This window comes from Carcharhinus amblyrhynchos, chromosome 18, assembly GCF_965287045.1.
Source record: "Carcharhinus amblyrhynchos chromosome 18, sCarAmb.v2.hapA, whole genome shotgun sequence".
Classification (NCBI taxonomy): Eukaryota; Metazoa; Chordata; class Chondrichthyes; order Carcharhiniformes; family Carcharhinidae; genus Carcharhinus; species Carcharhinus amblyrhynchos.
Window position 1 is genome coordinate 3,661,439 of NC_137341.1, and position 16,174 is coordinate 3,677,612.

Below are 16,174 nucleotides of genomic sequence, written 5' to 3' on the forward strand. Positions count from 1 at the left end.
AAGATAAAGGGGGGGCGGTTTAGAACGGAGTTGAGGAGGAACTTCTTCACTCAAAGGGTGGTGAATCTCTGGAATTCTCTGCCCGTTGAAGTGGTGGAGGCTGCCTCGCTAAATATTTTTAAGACGCGGGTTGATGGGTTTTTGATGAGAGAGGGGATTAAGGGTTATGGGGAGAGGGCGGGAATGTGGAACTGAGCCACGACAGATCAGCCATGATCTTATTGAATGGCGGGGCAGGCTCGAAGGGCTAGATGGCCTACTCCTGCTCCTATTTCTTATGTTCTTATGTTCTTATGACTCAATGGGCCAAATGGCCTCCTTTTGCACTGTAGGGATTCTGTGGTAACCCCACGTGTTTACCCTGCTAATCCTCCTGACCTACACATCTTGGGCTACGAAGGGGCAATTTAGCGCGGTCAATCTACCTATCGGTATAAGAAATACAATTAATTCAGTGTTTACTTTTGTCCGTGTTATTTCATACTTTTCTATTATTTCACAGCTCCTCATTGACGATTTATTAGTCTACAATGGAATCCTAGATATTGTGAGTCAAGTGGCCCGAGGTATCCTTCCAACTTGCGAGCCTGTTATCCCATATCATACGATCCTTTTCACCAACGATGAGAAGATTACACACAGAGAGAAATATACAGTTATAAGGTACGTTGCATCGAATACGTCACTCACTATTCCTAAATTAGGTTTCTCATTCTCGTAGTTGTGAAAACAAATGAGAATAGTGCCACTTAGCTGGACAACGGAGGAGGAGGTGCCGGTTGAAAATGGAGTAGTTGTCACGTCAACAGCTGGCAAGGGATAACGCGCCGTGGTCATAATTATCGAGGGTGCCATTTATATTTGGTTTTCTTGCTACGTTGAGGCAAGCGCTTGATTAGGGAGGGTCATTTTGGAAATTTGAAGGCAACCACACGTTCAAGAACTTTGGACAGGAAAGGAAGATTGGGTGGCGGGAGGGAGGGGTGCGGCATTGGAGGTGACAGCTTGCAACAGCAAAAAGGTCGAAGGTGAGTTTTGAGAAATGGGCGGTGGTGGACGTTTTGTAAAGACGATGGGACGGCAGCTAATAAGCGAGGAACCGTTTGCAAACGGGAAGGAAGTTGTGATCGGTTTTTTTGGGAATAGACTCCTGAGGACGGATCTTGGAAACGCTGAGGCGTCGTGCATTGAGGACTAATTGGTTCGAGAGAAAGAAGTGAATAATTACTTGCAAGAGCTCTCATAGCTTTGCTGAGGAGTCAATTTTATAGCAGCTGTTAGGGGAGAACCATTCATACGGTTTTCATCAACTCTTTCTTGGCTGTCAGTGCAAACTTCATAAATTAGTCTTTTCTTCTCTGACCTTTAGCCACAAAGCAAAAAAAAGTGACAAAATATTCAATAAGCTAATGACGGCATGCCAGCATTTCAGTGCTACTAGCGACCTTCGCAAAAGACGGTTTTGTCTTCTATCAGCGCTTTGTGAAAACGAATACGTTGGACATCCCACGCTTTTTTAAAAGTATTTGTTGATGGGATGTGGCACGGTCAGCATTTGTTTCCCATCTCTAATTGTCCTCGAAGTACATGGCTTTCTCAGCCATTCCCAAGGGCAGCTGAGAGTCACCCCACATTGCTGTGGGTCTGGAGTCACATGCCAACAGGTAAGGATAACAAATCTCCTTCCCTAAAGGACATTCGTGACCTAGGTGAATTTCTGCAACAATCGATGACAGTTTCACGGTGACCGTTACTGAGACTGGCTTTCATTTCCATCATTTTTTAATTTAACGGAGTTAAATTCCACCTGTTGCCGCAGTGAGATTTGAACCTGTACCCTCGAGCATTAGCCCAGGCCTCTGAATTACCAATCCAATGACGTAGCTACGATGCCACCATCTCCCCTGTACTTGACTCAGCATTTCTTTTGTTGTTTGCAATTTGTAGTTGTAATTTGAACTGATATGTAGCTCGTGCAATGATTACTTCATGTTATATTCATATAAAACTCGAGCTAGTCTTCATCAACACGACAATCTCAAAAATCGCTATCGGTTCCCAAAAGAAATCGTCTCGACTTGGAACAAAGAACGCACTCGGCTTAAATTTTCGCGTTCGAGTCCGTATTTGAGTCTGCGTCAATTTATTATACGAAGGCAGGATTTTGATGCAGGCGAGAGGGCTTGGAAAACCAGTGAAGGGGAACCCAGGACGCTATTCAGTTCTAATCAGGCACTTAACTGGGCAGATTCAGGCTTCCTGTCCGATGAAGCCCCAAGTAGGGTAGAAATCCCACCTTCAGGAGCAGCCAGCTGGACCTCTGTAGCACTGCCAGCGCCACCAGTTGCAGCGGTTACTGCCAGTACTGCAGCTGTGACGGATCAGCAACGGATCTCGAGATGAAGGGTTAGGGTGGAATGGAGGTCACGGAGAAGGGTCATCACAAGTTCATTTGTGGAAATGGCCACCTTGTAATGGAGTATAAATGGAATCCTGATGTTAGCTCATGAATTAACCATTTCTTAATTTGACATTATTTTAGTTTGTATATTAATTCAGGGAAGCGAGTTGCGATTCTGAGGAGGCAGCTTAGCATCCAGAAAAATTGCAACAGGCGTGCCAAAGCTTTGAGTAATCTAGTTATTGGGATTAGACTCCTGTGTGGCCAGTGAGGCACAGAGCAAATTTCTGAGCCATGGAAGTAAAATACAGGGCTACGAGGCAGATTTACATTCAAGAGACAGGGACTTGGCTGACTAGGACCATCCCTAATTGCCCTTGAGAAGGTGGTGGTGAGCTGTCTTCTTGAACAGCTGCAGTCTGTGTAGTGCAGGTACACCCACAGTGCTGTTAGGGAGGGAGTTCCAGGATTTTGATCCAGGAACACGGAAGGAACGGTGTAATATATTTCCACGTCAGGACAGTGAGTGACTCAGAGGGGGACTTCCAGCTGATGTTCCTATGTATCTGCTGCTGTTGTCCTTCTAGATGGTTGTGGGTTTGTATCATGACCTAGTGCCATTCCCTGCCTTTTCCCCATATCCCTGCACATCGTTCCCATTAAAATAACCATCCGATGCCCTCTCGGACGCCTCAGTTGTGTCGTCTGAGGAATGTTGCTGAGCCGCCGCAGGACACGTTGCACCGTTGCCACTGTGCATCGCCGATGGAGGGAGACGACGTTTGTAGACGCGACGCCAATCAAGCGAGGCTGCTTTGTCCCAGACGGTGCCGCACTCGTCCAGGCGAGCGGAGAGCGTTCAGTCACATTCCTGACTCGTGCCTTGTAGACGAGGGACAGACTTTGGGGAGTCGAGAGACGAGTTACTCGCTGCAGGATTCCCAGCCTTTGCCCGGCTCTTGTGACTACATTATTTAGGCGGCCGCTTACTAATATCTGCAGACAGCACGTAAACAGGACGTCGGTAAAATGAGATTCATTAGCCTCGAAAGCAGGGAATTAAAAGCAATCAGATAGCTATGTATAATATTCTAAAGTTTATACATATATAAAAAAATGACGTTTAATCCCGAGCATTACTGATAAATTAAACCATTCAAGTAGAGCGAATGACCGGAGGCCCGAGCTAAAAAAGGCAAGTTTCAATACTGATGTCAGGAAGCATATTTATCCAGTTCAAAGATATTCATCATCCGACAGTAACTAGGTCAGCTCCTCTTTTGGCTGCCCTCTACTTTGTTCTCTGGAAGCGATCCCAGGAGACGTACGCTCTCCTTTGTTAAACATAGTTTGTAATTCTTAAATGTCGGTGGGAGATTTTATACTTCACTTTTTGCAGTCCATCAGGAAGTTTTATTTATTTATTTATCAGTGTCACAAATAGGCTTACATTAACACTGCAACGAAATCGCTGCGAAAATCCCCCAGTCGCCACACTCCGGCGTCCGTTCGGGTACACTGACGGAGAAGTCAGCACGGCCAATGCACCTAACCGGCACGTGTTTCGAGGAAACCCACACAGACACTGGGAAAACGTGCAAACGTCACACAGACAGTGACCCAAGCTGGGAGTCAAACCTGAGTCCCTGGCACCGTGGGGCAGCAGTGCTAACCACCGTGCCGCCCTCGAAGGGAAATAAAACGCGTTTCCGCAAGGATCTCGGAATCTTGTCGACAAATTTGAACGAGAGAATATAACAGTCGTATGACGTCAGCGTCTGTATAAATTGAGGACTTTAGGAGAACAAAAACAAGTAGCAAATCCCATTAACCCCATCAACAAGTTCACTAATGTTTTACTTTCTCCTGCAGCAACAAAGTGGAAGATCAGGACGTGAAAATGACGAACGAAAACCAAATTATTCAACGATCCAAGAAGAAGCAAACAGCTGACCCAGGTTCAACGCGCATCTTTTTCTCTGTCGAGTAAAAGGCCGAGGCTTATTGCGTAGGGACGATTCGAATAAAGAAATTCATTTTAGAGCACCCTGCATTCCGGTTGAAGAGATTGTAGATTGACGAGGCCAAAAGTCAACTTAGGAACCAATAACGTCGGGAATATAAGTCTTGTGCAGGTAGTACGTGAGGTGTTTAGGTCAAGGCTGAAAATTAAGGCCTCGACGTAATCCCAGAATTACCCTGTATCTCGTGCTGGGCAGTTTGGGTAAGGACAGGTAGGATCCATCCAAGTTGCGGTTTGACAGTACAGGAGGAAGGGTTTCAGATTCTGTCGACATTGGGGTCATTTCTGAGGTCGTTGTGGAGGGCTTCACCCGAGCTGGCAGATAGCACTGCACCTACAGAGTAAATGAGGCAGTAGAATGGATTTATAACAGTATAACATAGAGCGAGGAGACTAGAACAGACTGCAGCTGAAAAATAATTAGGAAAAAGAGAGTTCCACTTGTGTGAACGGAAGGGAATAATGCTTAGAACCAGTGAGCTAGAAGATAGAATCATAGAAAAACTACAGCACGAACAGGCCCTTCAGCCCACAAGTCACGCCAATCTTATCTCCCCACGAGGCTTACCAATAATCCTCAATCCTGTTAAGTCCCACTTACTCATCCAGAAGTCTCTTAAAAGACCCTAACAAATTTGTCTCCACCACCACCACCACCACCGACGGCAGCCGATTCCACTCACCCTCCACCCACTGGGTGAAAAACTTACCTTTGACATCTCCCCAGCAGCTTAAACCTACGTGGGAGCCATTGAATCCTGGGTGATATCAGACAATGCCAGGAAAGCTGACATAAAGGGTTTTTTGTCGCGTCGGGAAGGCAGGAGGTGGTACAGTATTATTTGTTTGCGACTAGTTGCAATGGAATTGAATGAAGCAAGCGTCACTCATTTCTAGGACATCCTCTTTGTATCAGTTAGCTTGACTATTTACGGCAGTCCTTTCCATCTCCCTCGCGTACGCGCTTTGTACTGCACAGGACGATAAAGTTGATCTGTGATCGAGGGTGGGACGTTCACCCAGTGAGTGTGATTCTAAACAGGTACATCACATCGCGTAAGGATTAGGGTCAGCGTCAGCGGGAGATGGATAATCGTGACGGTGATGAAGTGCACAGAAAGGGAAGACCGGGTGCTGCTGGAGATGTGAGTGGGCGCGAGCAGTGCCAGCACGGAGAATGTTGACCGAGACAGGCGTAGAGGGGGGCAGTTGTAGTACAATCAGCAAATGTATCCTCAGTTGTCCTGACCTGCTTAGGTCATTAAACCGCACGACCTGGAAAAACATTCACACTGCTCGCCATCTCTTTAAATAGAGGCAGGATTACATCAAGCTGATTCACATCTCACCTATTGAACAGCTCAGAGATAAAAAAATCAAAATTAATCAGCGCAATTGAACGTAGGTTGCAGATTACAAACGGTTCGGTTGACGACATAGGAGCAGAATTAGGCCACTCGGCCCGTCGAGTCTGCACCGCCATTCAATCACGGATGATATTTTTCTCATCCCCGTTCTCCAGCCTTTTCCCCAGAACCCCTGACCCCCTTATTAATCAGGAACCTACCTATCTCTGTCTTAAAGACACTGAACGACCTGGCGTCCACAGCCTTCCGCAGCAAAGAGTTCCACAGATTCACCATTCTCCGGCTGAAGAAATTCCTCCTCGTCTCTGTTTTAAAGGATCGTTCCTTCAGCCTGAGGTCGTGCCCTCTGGTTTTAGTTTCTCCTACTAGTGGAAACGCCCTCTCCACGTCCACTCTATCCAGGCCTCACAGTATCCTGTAGGTTTCAATAAGATCCCCCTCATCCTTCTAAACTCCAACGAGCACAGACCCAGAGTCCTCAACCGTTTCTCATACGACAAGCTCTCAGTTTCCAGGGATCATTCTCGCGACTCTCTTCTGGATCCTTTCCGAGGCCAGCGCATCCTGAGATACGGGGCACAAAACCGCTCACAGTCCTACAAACAGGTCTGACCAGAGTCTCATACGGCCTCAGGAGTACATCCCTGCTCTTCCAGAACATAGAAATTACAGCGCAGTGCAGGCCCTTCGGCCCTCGATGTTGCGCCGACCACTGGAACCAATCTGATGACCCTCTAACCTAAACTATTCCAGTGTTATCCATACGCCTATCCACTGACCGTTTGAACGCCCTTAAAGTTGTGTTGTATTTTTGTTCTCTTGCATTCCCTAAGCAATTTCACACACAGCTCTCAAGCCTTCCTGTTCCAAAGCATCCATCATGACCACAATTCGGTTACGTTCACCTTAGTGATGGAAAGGGATAGGCATGAACCTCGGGCCAGTGGTTTTAGCTGGGGGAAGGGTAATTATGAGGCTATTAGGAGAGAATTAGGAAACATAGGTTGGACTAGGAGATTACAGGGATTGGGAACGTCCGAAATGTGGAGTTCTTTCAAGGAGCAGCTACTGCGAGTCTGTGATAGGTATGTCCCTGTCAGGCAAGGTGGAATTGGTAAGGCTAGGGAACCGTGGTGCACCAAAAAAGTTGATTCATTGGTTAAAAAGAAAAAGGAGGCTTATGTTCGGATGAGACGTGAGCACTCGGATAGTGCACTAGAGAGCTTTAGATTGGCTAGGAGGGAGTTGAAGAGCGAGCTAAGAAGGGCTAAAAGAGGACATGAGAAGACTTTGGCTGATAGGGTTAAGGAGAATCCTAAGGCGTTCTATAGGTATGTCAAGAACAGAAGGTTGGTTAGGGCAAGGTTAGGGCCAGTTATAGACGGCAGAGGGAAGTTATGTGTGGAACCGGAGGAGATTGGTGAAGCATTGAACCAATATTTCTCTTCGGTGTTCACGCAGGGGGACATGGATATTGCTGAGGAGGACACTGGGTTGCAGGGGAGTAGAATTGACAGCGTTACAGTTGATAAGGAGGATGTGCTGGATATTCTGGAGGGTCTGAAAATAGATAAGTCCCCTGGTCCAGATGGGATTTACCCCAGGATTCTCTGGGAGGCAAGAGAAGTGATTGCAGAGCCTCTGGCTCTGATCTTCAGGTCGTCGTTGGCCTCTGGTATAGTACCAGATGATTGGAGGTTAGCGAATGTTGTCCCATTGTTTAAGAAGGGGAACAGAGACTTCCCTGGGAATTATAGACCGGTGAGTCTCACTTCTGTTGTGGGCAAAGTTTTGGAAAAAATTATTAGGGATAGGATTTATAGTTATTTGGAGAGTAATGAGTTGATTGGAGATAGTCAGCATGGTTTTGTGGCGGGTAGGTCGTGCCTTACTAACCTTATTGAGTTTTTTGAGAAAGTGACCAAAGAGGTGGATGGGGGTAAGGCAGTGGACGTGGTGTATATGGATTTTAGTAAGGCGTTTGATAAGGTTCACCATGGTAGGCTTCTGCACAAAATGCAGATGTATGGGATTGGGGGTGATCTAGGGAACTGGATTAGGAATTGGCTAGCGGATAGGAGACAGAGGGTAGTGGTTGACGGTAATTATTCATCATGGAGTTCGGTTACAAGTGGTGTGCCTCAGGGATCTGTGTTGGGGCCACTGCTGTTTGTGATTTTTATTAATGATCTGGATGAGGGTATAGTTGGGTGGATCAGTAAATGTGCTCATGACACCAAAGTCGGAGGTGTGGTAGATAGTGATGAAGGGTGTCATAGTTTGCAGGAAGACTTAGACAGGTTGCAGAGCTGGGCCGAGAGGTGGCGGATGGAGTTTAATGCAGAGAAATGTGAGGTAATTCACTTTGGTAGGAATAACAGATGTGTCGAGTATAGGGCTAACGGGAAGACTTTGAATAGTGTGGATGAGCAGAGGGATCTAGGTGTATGTGTACATAGATCCCTGAAAGTTGGGAATCAAGTAGATAAGGTTGTTAAGAAGGCATACAGTGTCTTGGCGTTTATTGGTAGGGGGATTGAATTTAGGAGTCGTAGCGTTATGTTGCAACTGTACACAACTCTGGTGCGGCCGCACTTGGAGTATTGTGTGCAGTTCTGGTCCCCACATTACAGGAAGGATGTGGAGGCTTTGGAGAGGGTGCAGAGGAGGTTTACCAGGATGTTGCGTGGTATGGAGGGGAGATCCTATGAGGAGAGGCTGAGGGATTTGGGGTTGTTTTCGCTGGAAAGAAGGTGGCTAAGAGGGGATCTTATTGAAACATATAAGATGATTAGAGGTTTAGATAGGGTGGATAGTGATAGCCTTTTTCCTCTGATGGAAAAATCTAGCACGAGGGGGCATGGCTTTAAACTAAGGGGGGGTAGTTATAGGACAGATGTCAGGGGTAGGTTCTTTACCCAGAGGGTGGTGAGGGATTGGAATGCCCTGCCTGCTGCGGTTGTAAATGCGCCTAGTTTGGGGGCGTTTAAGAGTTCTGTGGACAGGTTTATGGACGAAAAGGGATTGGTTTAGGTTAGTGGGTCATTGTTGTTTTTTTTTAACTGGTTGGCGCAACATCGTGGGCCGAAGGGCCTGTTCTGCGCTGTAATGTTCTATGTTCTATAATAACAGGGACCCGATGCCTTCTGGCTCATAGAGTCATAGAGGTTTACAGCATGGAAACAGACACTTCGGCCCAACTCGTCCATGCCACCTTTTGTTTAACCCCTAAGCTAATCCCAATTGCCCGCATTTGGCCCATATCCCTCTATACCCGTCGTATCCGTGTAACTACCTAAATGCTTTTTAAAAGACAAAGTTGTAATCGCCTCTACTACTGTCTCTGGCAGCTCGTTCCAGATACTCACCACCCTCTGTGTGAAAAAATTGCCCCTCTGGACACTTTTGTATCTCTCCCCTCTCACCTTAAATCTATGCCCTCGAGTTTTTGACTCCCCTACCTTTGGGAAAGGATATTGACCATCTAGCTGATCTGGGACACTCATTAATTTACAGACCTCTGTAAGGTCACCCCTCAACTTCCTACGCTCCAGAGAAAAAAGTCCCAGTCTATCCACTCTCTCCTTATAACTCAACCCATCGTATCCTAATAAATGTTTTCTGCACTCTTTGTCGTTTAATAATATCCTTTCTACAATAGGGTGACCAGAATCGCGCACAGTATTCCAAGTGCGGCCTTACCAATGTCTTGTACAACTTCAATAAGACATTCCAACTCCTGTATTCAAGGTTCTGACCGATGAAACCAAGCATGCCGAATGCCTTCTTCACCACTCTGTCCACCTGTGACTCCACTTTCAAGGAGCTAGGAACACGTACCCCGAGATCTCTTTGCTCTGTAATTCTCTCTAACGCCGTACCGTTAACTGGTTCAATCTACCAAAACGCATCACCTCACATTTGTCTGAATTAAACTCCATCTGCCATTTGTCAGCTTATCGGCCCAATTGATCAAGATCCCGTCGCAATTGGAGATAACTTCCTTCGCTGTGCTGCACGCCACCAGTCTCGGCGTCGTGTGCCGACTTACTAACCGTCCTATATTCTCACCCAAATCATTAATTTAAATTACAAATAACAGCGAACCCCGCACTGATCCCCGAGGCGCACCGCCGGTCACAGGCCCTCCCAGTTCGAAAAACAACTCTGTACGACAACGTTCCAATATTTAGGAATTCGGTGGAGTCTCGTAGCTAGCTAGGAAACGGGTTGTGTTTTATTCTGGACCTAGTCTCTGGTCTATCAGCAGCAACAGCTGCAGGGAAAGGAGGAGGAGTAAAAGAAGGAATCCTGAGTTTAATGCATTCAACAAAGTGTGCACTGGATTTTAGGAAAGTCTATGACAAGGGATTAGTTTAATGTAGCACTGCCGTTCCCAAGCACGTGCACATCCCTCCCAGATCCAGGAGTTGGGGGCGGAAATGTCCACGATTTTGACAGTGCCCTTCAGCCACTTAATCACTTTCGCCCCACGTTCAAGAGCTACCAGCCTATCGGATAGCCAGCAGTCTGTCTTCCCGTAATGCCACCTAGGAGCAACGGACACTACCGGGACTAGGGGCAGTTCCACCACAGCTAAGTCAAGGGCTACTAGGGTGCGCTGGGTCTAAAGGAAAGGGTTAAACAGGGGGGTGGTCGGAGCACCAAAGAGACGAGGGAGTACGTAAAGGAGAGTCTTCCACCCTTGCCTTGCAGCATCCTTTTTTATATTCATTCGTGGGACGTGGGTGTCACTGGCTCGGCCAGCATTTATTGCCCATGCCTAGCTGCCCTTGAGAAGATAGCGGTGAGCTGCGTGTTGAATCGTTGCAGTCTATATGCTTGCGGGTTGACCCAGAAAACCGTCAGGGTGGGAATTCCAGGATTTTGACCCAGCGACCGTGAAGGAACGGCTGCAAATTGACCAATGCGGGCCTCGATCGGCGACGGGGGGGGGACGAGGCCCTGAATTTCCATTTTAAAGTCACTTGACAAAGGTGGGTGAGTTCGAGAACATCTCCCTGTCCCCTGTTTAATTGCAGTGGTGTTGGGGGCGAGAGGGTAAACGGCGGATACATTCACCATGGGATTTCACGGGAGTTGAACATCTCACCCAGCAGGAACACCAATTGGGATGAAAACAGGGGACTGGATTGGAAATCGGTGAAAGGAACAAGGCCCACCAATATTTCCAAACCAGAAAAGGCCTTTCACCGGAATCAGTTCACTGTTTATTAACGGTCAGGATATAGACCTAGAGAAAACGGTGTGAAATTGCAGATGATACGAAAATATAAGATTATATAAGGAGTTAATTATTTGGTTATTTATAAGGAGTTAATTATTTGGCAGATCAGAAGCTGGAAATGAATTTTGTTAAAATGGACTTAAAAGTGGGAAATCCAATTCAATATCAGCAAGATTCTGCATTTTCATGATAAAAAAGAAGGTAATTATAACTGAGTGGAAATAAGATCAACGTTGCGGAAGGGCGGAGGGATTTTGAGGGATACAGGATCACAGATTCAGCACCTCCGAGACCGTAAAAACATCGAACGAGATCAGAGGTTTTAGTACGAGAGGCGTAGAGATGGCGAGCGAAGGGTTAGCCTCTTGAAAACGTTACATCCTCTGTTATAATACTGTCTGACGTAGTTGGGGCTCCATTTTATTAGGAAGAGATTGAGACGTCAAAGGAGGTTCAAAAGGAAGTATTCACCAGAATAGGGCAACAGACTTGAACAAATTGGAACATTTTCTCAGAGGGCCAAAACGATGCAAGTTTAAAAAATCTAAACCGATGGTACAGCGTAGAGATGCGTCCAGTAGTTGAGAGGCCTAGAACAAGAGGCCAACGTAACACGAAATGAATTGTAAGATGTGGAGCAAAGTGCATTATAAACTCTTCTAACAAAGAGACTGTGGAATCCACTTCCAAGTTTAGTCAACAAGATAGAAACAACATTGTCGTTTGAGATTAGAATTGAATCAGTAGACAAAGGAAAAGACGACAAATATAAGAGCAGAGTGGGTCAGTGTAACGCGAGTGGGTCGCTCGAACCAAGGGTAAGCGACAGACCGATCAAACCGAACAGCTTCTTTCTGCGTTGTAAATTTCTGTAAACATCTTTTAGAGCTTTTATTTAAGAACCATTTTCAGGATAGGTGTAGAACAGAAGACGAGGAAACAGCTGATTTTAAACTTTTTTTCTACCTCGGTTTTTTACACTTATTAATCCTTTGGCCACGCTAAATTCTCCCTAGGTGTACCCGAACAGGCTTCGGAGTGTGGCGACTAGGGGATTTTCACAGCGCCTTCGTTGCGCTATTAAGGTAAGCCTACTTGCGACAGTCATAAATAACCTTTAAACTTTAATCCTTTGTTTTATTTTTTAGCTCTGCGTCCAAAAACGTGCATGACAGAGAGGGGAGCAGCCGGGAGAAGGAGATTCTGGTAAAGATCTCAGTCTGGGAAGGATTGCTTCCGGTCTGGATCGTGCTCCGGATGTTAAATCGTTGAGCAAACATTGACAGGAACCACACAAGGTGACTCACCCAACACTGTCGCTTTTGGCCGCTTTCCCAGCCGCAGAGGTAATGGATTAGCACTCAGCACCTTCAGTCCAAATAAGAGTTCGGCTCCAGTTACTCGACACCACGAGGACCGACTTCACGGCATCAGCCAAAACAATATTTATTTTCCCGACCCCCCTTCGGTGTGCCTATCTCACTGAGAATCCGTGCCTGATCGCACATCGTGGCCGTTCAGTCGCCCCCACGCAAACTTAAATTCGCGAGCGATCAGTCCCGTTTTGGGGCTTCTCAGATTCGGTCACGCTTTGACAGAAATCAGCGTTTCCAAACGTACTTCCCAAAGTTGATGCGCGTTTATCCAGCGTCGAGTAAATAGCCCTCGAGTCTGTTAAAAATCCTCGATATTTATATCTAAATAAATATTTAATCATTTCACAATACGGTTACTCAAGCTCAGTTGAGAGTTCTTATTCAGAACTTTTTTTTTAGAAACACCTCACTTTATTTACTGTACGTGTTCTGTTCTAAGGCGATCTGGAACTTGACGGAAACACTTCATTTGGTTCTCTGTTCCCGTCATTCGAACATTACTCGTATCGATTCAAGCACTAATATTAATCGCTTCGTTATCGATCAAACCTTACGATTCGATTCCAAGTTCCACACTTAATGAAAGCACTAAGTGTCCTTTGAGCAATTGACTCCTCAAACACAGCAATCTTCAACTGAAGAATTTGTTCATTAAATAACCTTTTGACGGCTTCACCCTTCTGGCAATTCTGCGGATGATAATAAGGCGAGGTACAGCTGTGTACATTCATCAGCTGCGCTGAGTCAAAGGGCTTCTTCTCAGATTGAGAATTTTTGTTAATTCCTCACCTCGAAATACAATTTTGGTGAAACACAAGCACAAGCCGGTCCCACTACACGTGAGGGGCACAATGTCGGTAGCGTGCGAAGGAGTTTGAAACGTCTCGCACTCAGACACAGGCCACACTTAATTCTTTCCGACATTTTTCATGTAATTGTACATAACTGTATGTAGAATGTAAAGAAAAAGTATACTTATTTTTAAAAAAAAAGTTTTAAAATCTGACGAGCGGTTTGTAAGTAGCTTTACAGGTACAGTCTAAATAAAAATCAAGTTCTGAACAGCAGCAAATGTATTTTCTGATGTCATGTCACCCATATTGATCCAAGTATTAATCATTTTAATAGTCGGGTGGGAGTAAGTTCATACTTTGTTGTTTAGAAAGGACCGCTTCAACCAGGTGCACTTAATTCTATCGTGCCAGTCTGGATCAATTTTCCCAATTTCCTTTAGAATCACACAGCGCAGAAGAGGCCCTTCGGCCCATCGAATCCACACGGACACATTAGAAACACCCGAACTCCCACCTAATCGCATCTGCCAGCACTCGGCCCATAGCCCCGAATGTTACGACGGGCCGAGTACTCATCCAGGTAGTTTTTAAAGGACGGAAGGCATCCCGTCTCTGTCAGCCTCCCAGGCGGCGCGTTCCAGACCGTCGTCGCCCTCTGGGTTTAAAAAAAAACGTTTTTTCCCCCTTACACTTCCTGTCCCTCGCCTAGAACCCACGTCCCCTCGTGACTGACCCTTCAACTAAGGGAAACAGCTGCTCCTTAACCGCCTTCATAATCTTCTACACCTCAATCAGGTCCCTTCTCGAGTCTTCTCTGCTCCAATGAAGACAACCCAAACGTATCCAGCCTCTCTTCTAAACTTAAAACGTTCCACCCCAGGCAACATCCTGGTGAATCTCCTCTGCACCCCCTCCAGTGCAATCACATCCTTCCTATAATGTGGCGACCAGAACTGCACACAGTACTCTAGCTGCGGCCTCACCAAAATTCTATGCAACTCCAACACGACTTCCCCGCTTTTATAATCTATGCCTCGATCGATAAAGGCAAGTGTCCGATAAGCCTTTTTCACCACCCTACTAACATGCCCTTCTGCTTTCAGAGATCTGCGAACAAACATACCCTTTGCCCTATCGTTCATAATTCTCGTCAAATTACTCCTTCCAAACGGTATCACCTCTCACTTTTCAGGGTTAAGTTCTATCTGCTATTTGACCATTCTGTCTACGTTTCCTCGCAGCGTTACCGTTAACCACTCGGCCAATCTTTGCGTCATCCGCAAACTTACGAATCCTACCCCCACACAGTCATCAATTCATTTCTATAAATGACGAATAACAGGGAGTCTGACACACACGTTTTTCTCTTTTAATCCACAGGTACTTCGGTCCGCCTCGTTGCCCAACGAGCGGCACACACGCGACGGGTCGTACGAGGGCCGCTCTCGGATGTTTCGAGAGCAGCCCGGTACTTCACGTCGTCAGCGTACGCCTAAACCGGCCCAGACGCCGGGCAACACGACAGCTCAGTGACTATCACTGTTTGCTGCGCGGATACACGCATTTGGGCCGGCGTCTGCGGGAGTTAGCTCATTCTCCCAGCGCTCGCGTGGGTTTTCTCCGGGTGCTCCGGTTTCCTCCCACGCCCCAAAGACGTGCTCTTTGGCTGATAGGTGTAACAAATCGTCCCGAAATTAGTCTTCCCTGAACGTGGGACGCCATAAGCACAGACAAGGGTCACGGGGCGGAGAGGGGACTCACAACGTTAAAAACGGCAGCGCGGGCTCGTTGGGCCGAAGGGCCTGTTTCCCGTGCTGAGTCGTTCTTCGTTTTTTATCCCTGCGGTACACCACTGGACCCTGGCTTCCAGTCACTCAAAAAGCTTTCTATCACCGCCCTCTGTCTCCGACAACCGAGGCAATTTTGAATCCACTTTATCAAATTACCCTGTGAATTTACCTTCTTTACAAATCTCCCAGGTGGGACCTCGTCAGAGGCTTTGTTGAAATCCACACGAACTACATCGACTGCACTATCCTCGTCGACGCGCACAGTTACCTCGGCCAAAAATTCCATCAAATCCCCTCAGACGAAGCCACGCCGCTTACACCCGATCAAACCTCGTGTCTCCGAGCGGAGATAGATGCTCTTCTTCGGAAGAGATCCTGAAAATCTCAGTCGGGTCGCTCGAGGCAGCGCAAGGTCAGAGCGCTGTCGTTACGGCTGCGGATTGTCCTGCGCAGAGACTTTGCGGCCTCTCAGCCGTCCATCATCTGTTCTCCAAGAGAAGGGACAGCTATTCACGGAACGCTGCTGTTCTCTCTCGGGGGGCGACAGAGTTTATCCTTCCACCAATGCCACGTTTTCTCACTCGTTCGTGGGACACGGACGTCACCGGCTGGCCAGCATTTATCGCCCGTTCCTCGTCGCCTGAGGGAAGTTGAGAGTCAACCATCTCGCCGTGGCTTTGGAGTCACATACAGGCAAAACCAGGTAAGGACGGCAGATTTCATTCCCTAAAGGGCATTAGCGAACCAGATGGGATTTTCCGACAAGAGAAGAGTTTCACGGTCATTGGGAGATTCTCGATTCCAGATATTTTTTATTGAATTCAAATTGCACCACCTGCCGTAGCGGGATTCAAACCTGGGTCCGCAGAACATCAGCTGAGTTTCTGGATTAACGGTCTAGCGATAATACCACTGGGCCTTCAGCTCTCCCTCAGAGGCAGCAGTAAGTCGCCTCACTGTTGCCTCTGAGTCAGTCCAGTCTGTTGTAGTGCAGCGAGAGGCTGGGCTTTATTGACCCAGAGTAGCCGAACGTAGTGCTCCAAGGCCACCTACGCTCCTCCAGCAATAAGGCAGCAGCCTTCCTCTTCCTTTCAATTCACCCAAATCCATAAATCTGGGGCGGCGCGGTGGTCAGCAGTATTGCCTCACAGCGCCAGGGACCTGGGTTCGATTCC

At 47.0% G+C, this 16,174-nt stretch overlaps 1 protein-coding gene across 4 annotated transcripts in view; it reads left to right on the forward strand.

Annotated features, from left to right (window-relative positions):
• katnip (katanin interacting protein) overlaps window positions 1-13,512 on the forward strand; it is a 126,998-nt gene extending 113,486 nt beyond the window's left edge. For 3 of the 4 annotated variants that reach the window (XM_080206275.1, XM_080206273.1, XM_080206272.1), the window contains 3 exons: window positions 503-663; window positions 4,274-4,359; window positions 12,188-13,511. In XM_080206275.1, coding sequence (XP_080062401.1) covers window positions 503-663; window positions 4,274-4,359; window positions 12,188-12,249 — 309 coding nt within the window. In that variant the 3' untranslated portion in view covers window positions 12,250-13,511. Of the gene's footprint in view, window positions 1-502; window positions 664-4,273; window positions 4,360-12,187 lie in introns of all 4 variants that reach the window. The other variant, XM_080206271.1, reaches the window with a different exon arrangement.
• Window positions 13,513-16,174: the final 2,662 nt, after the last annotated feature.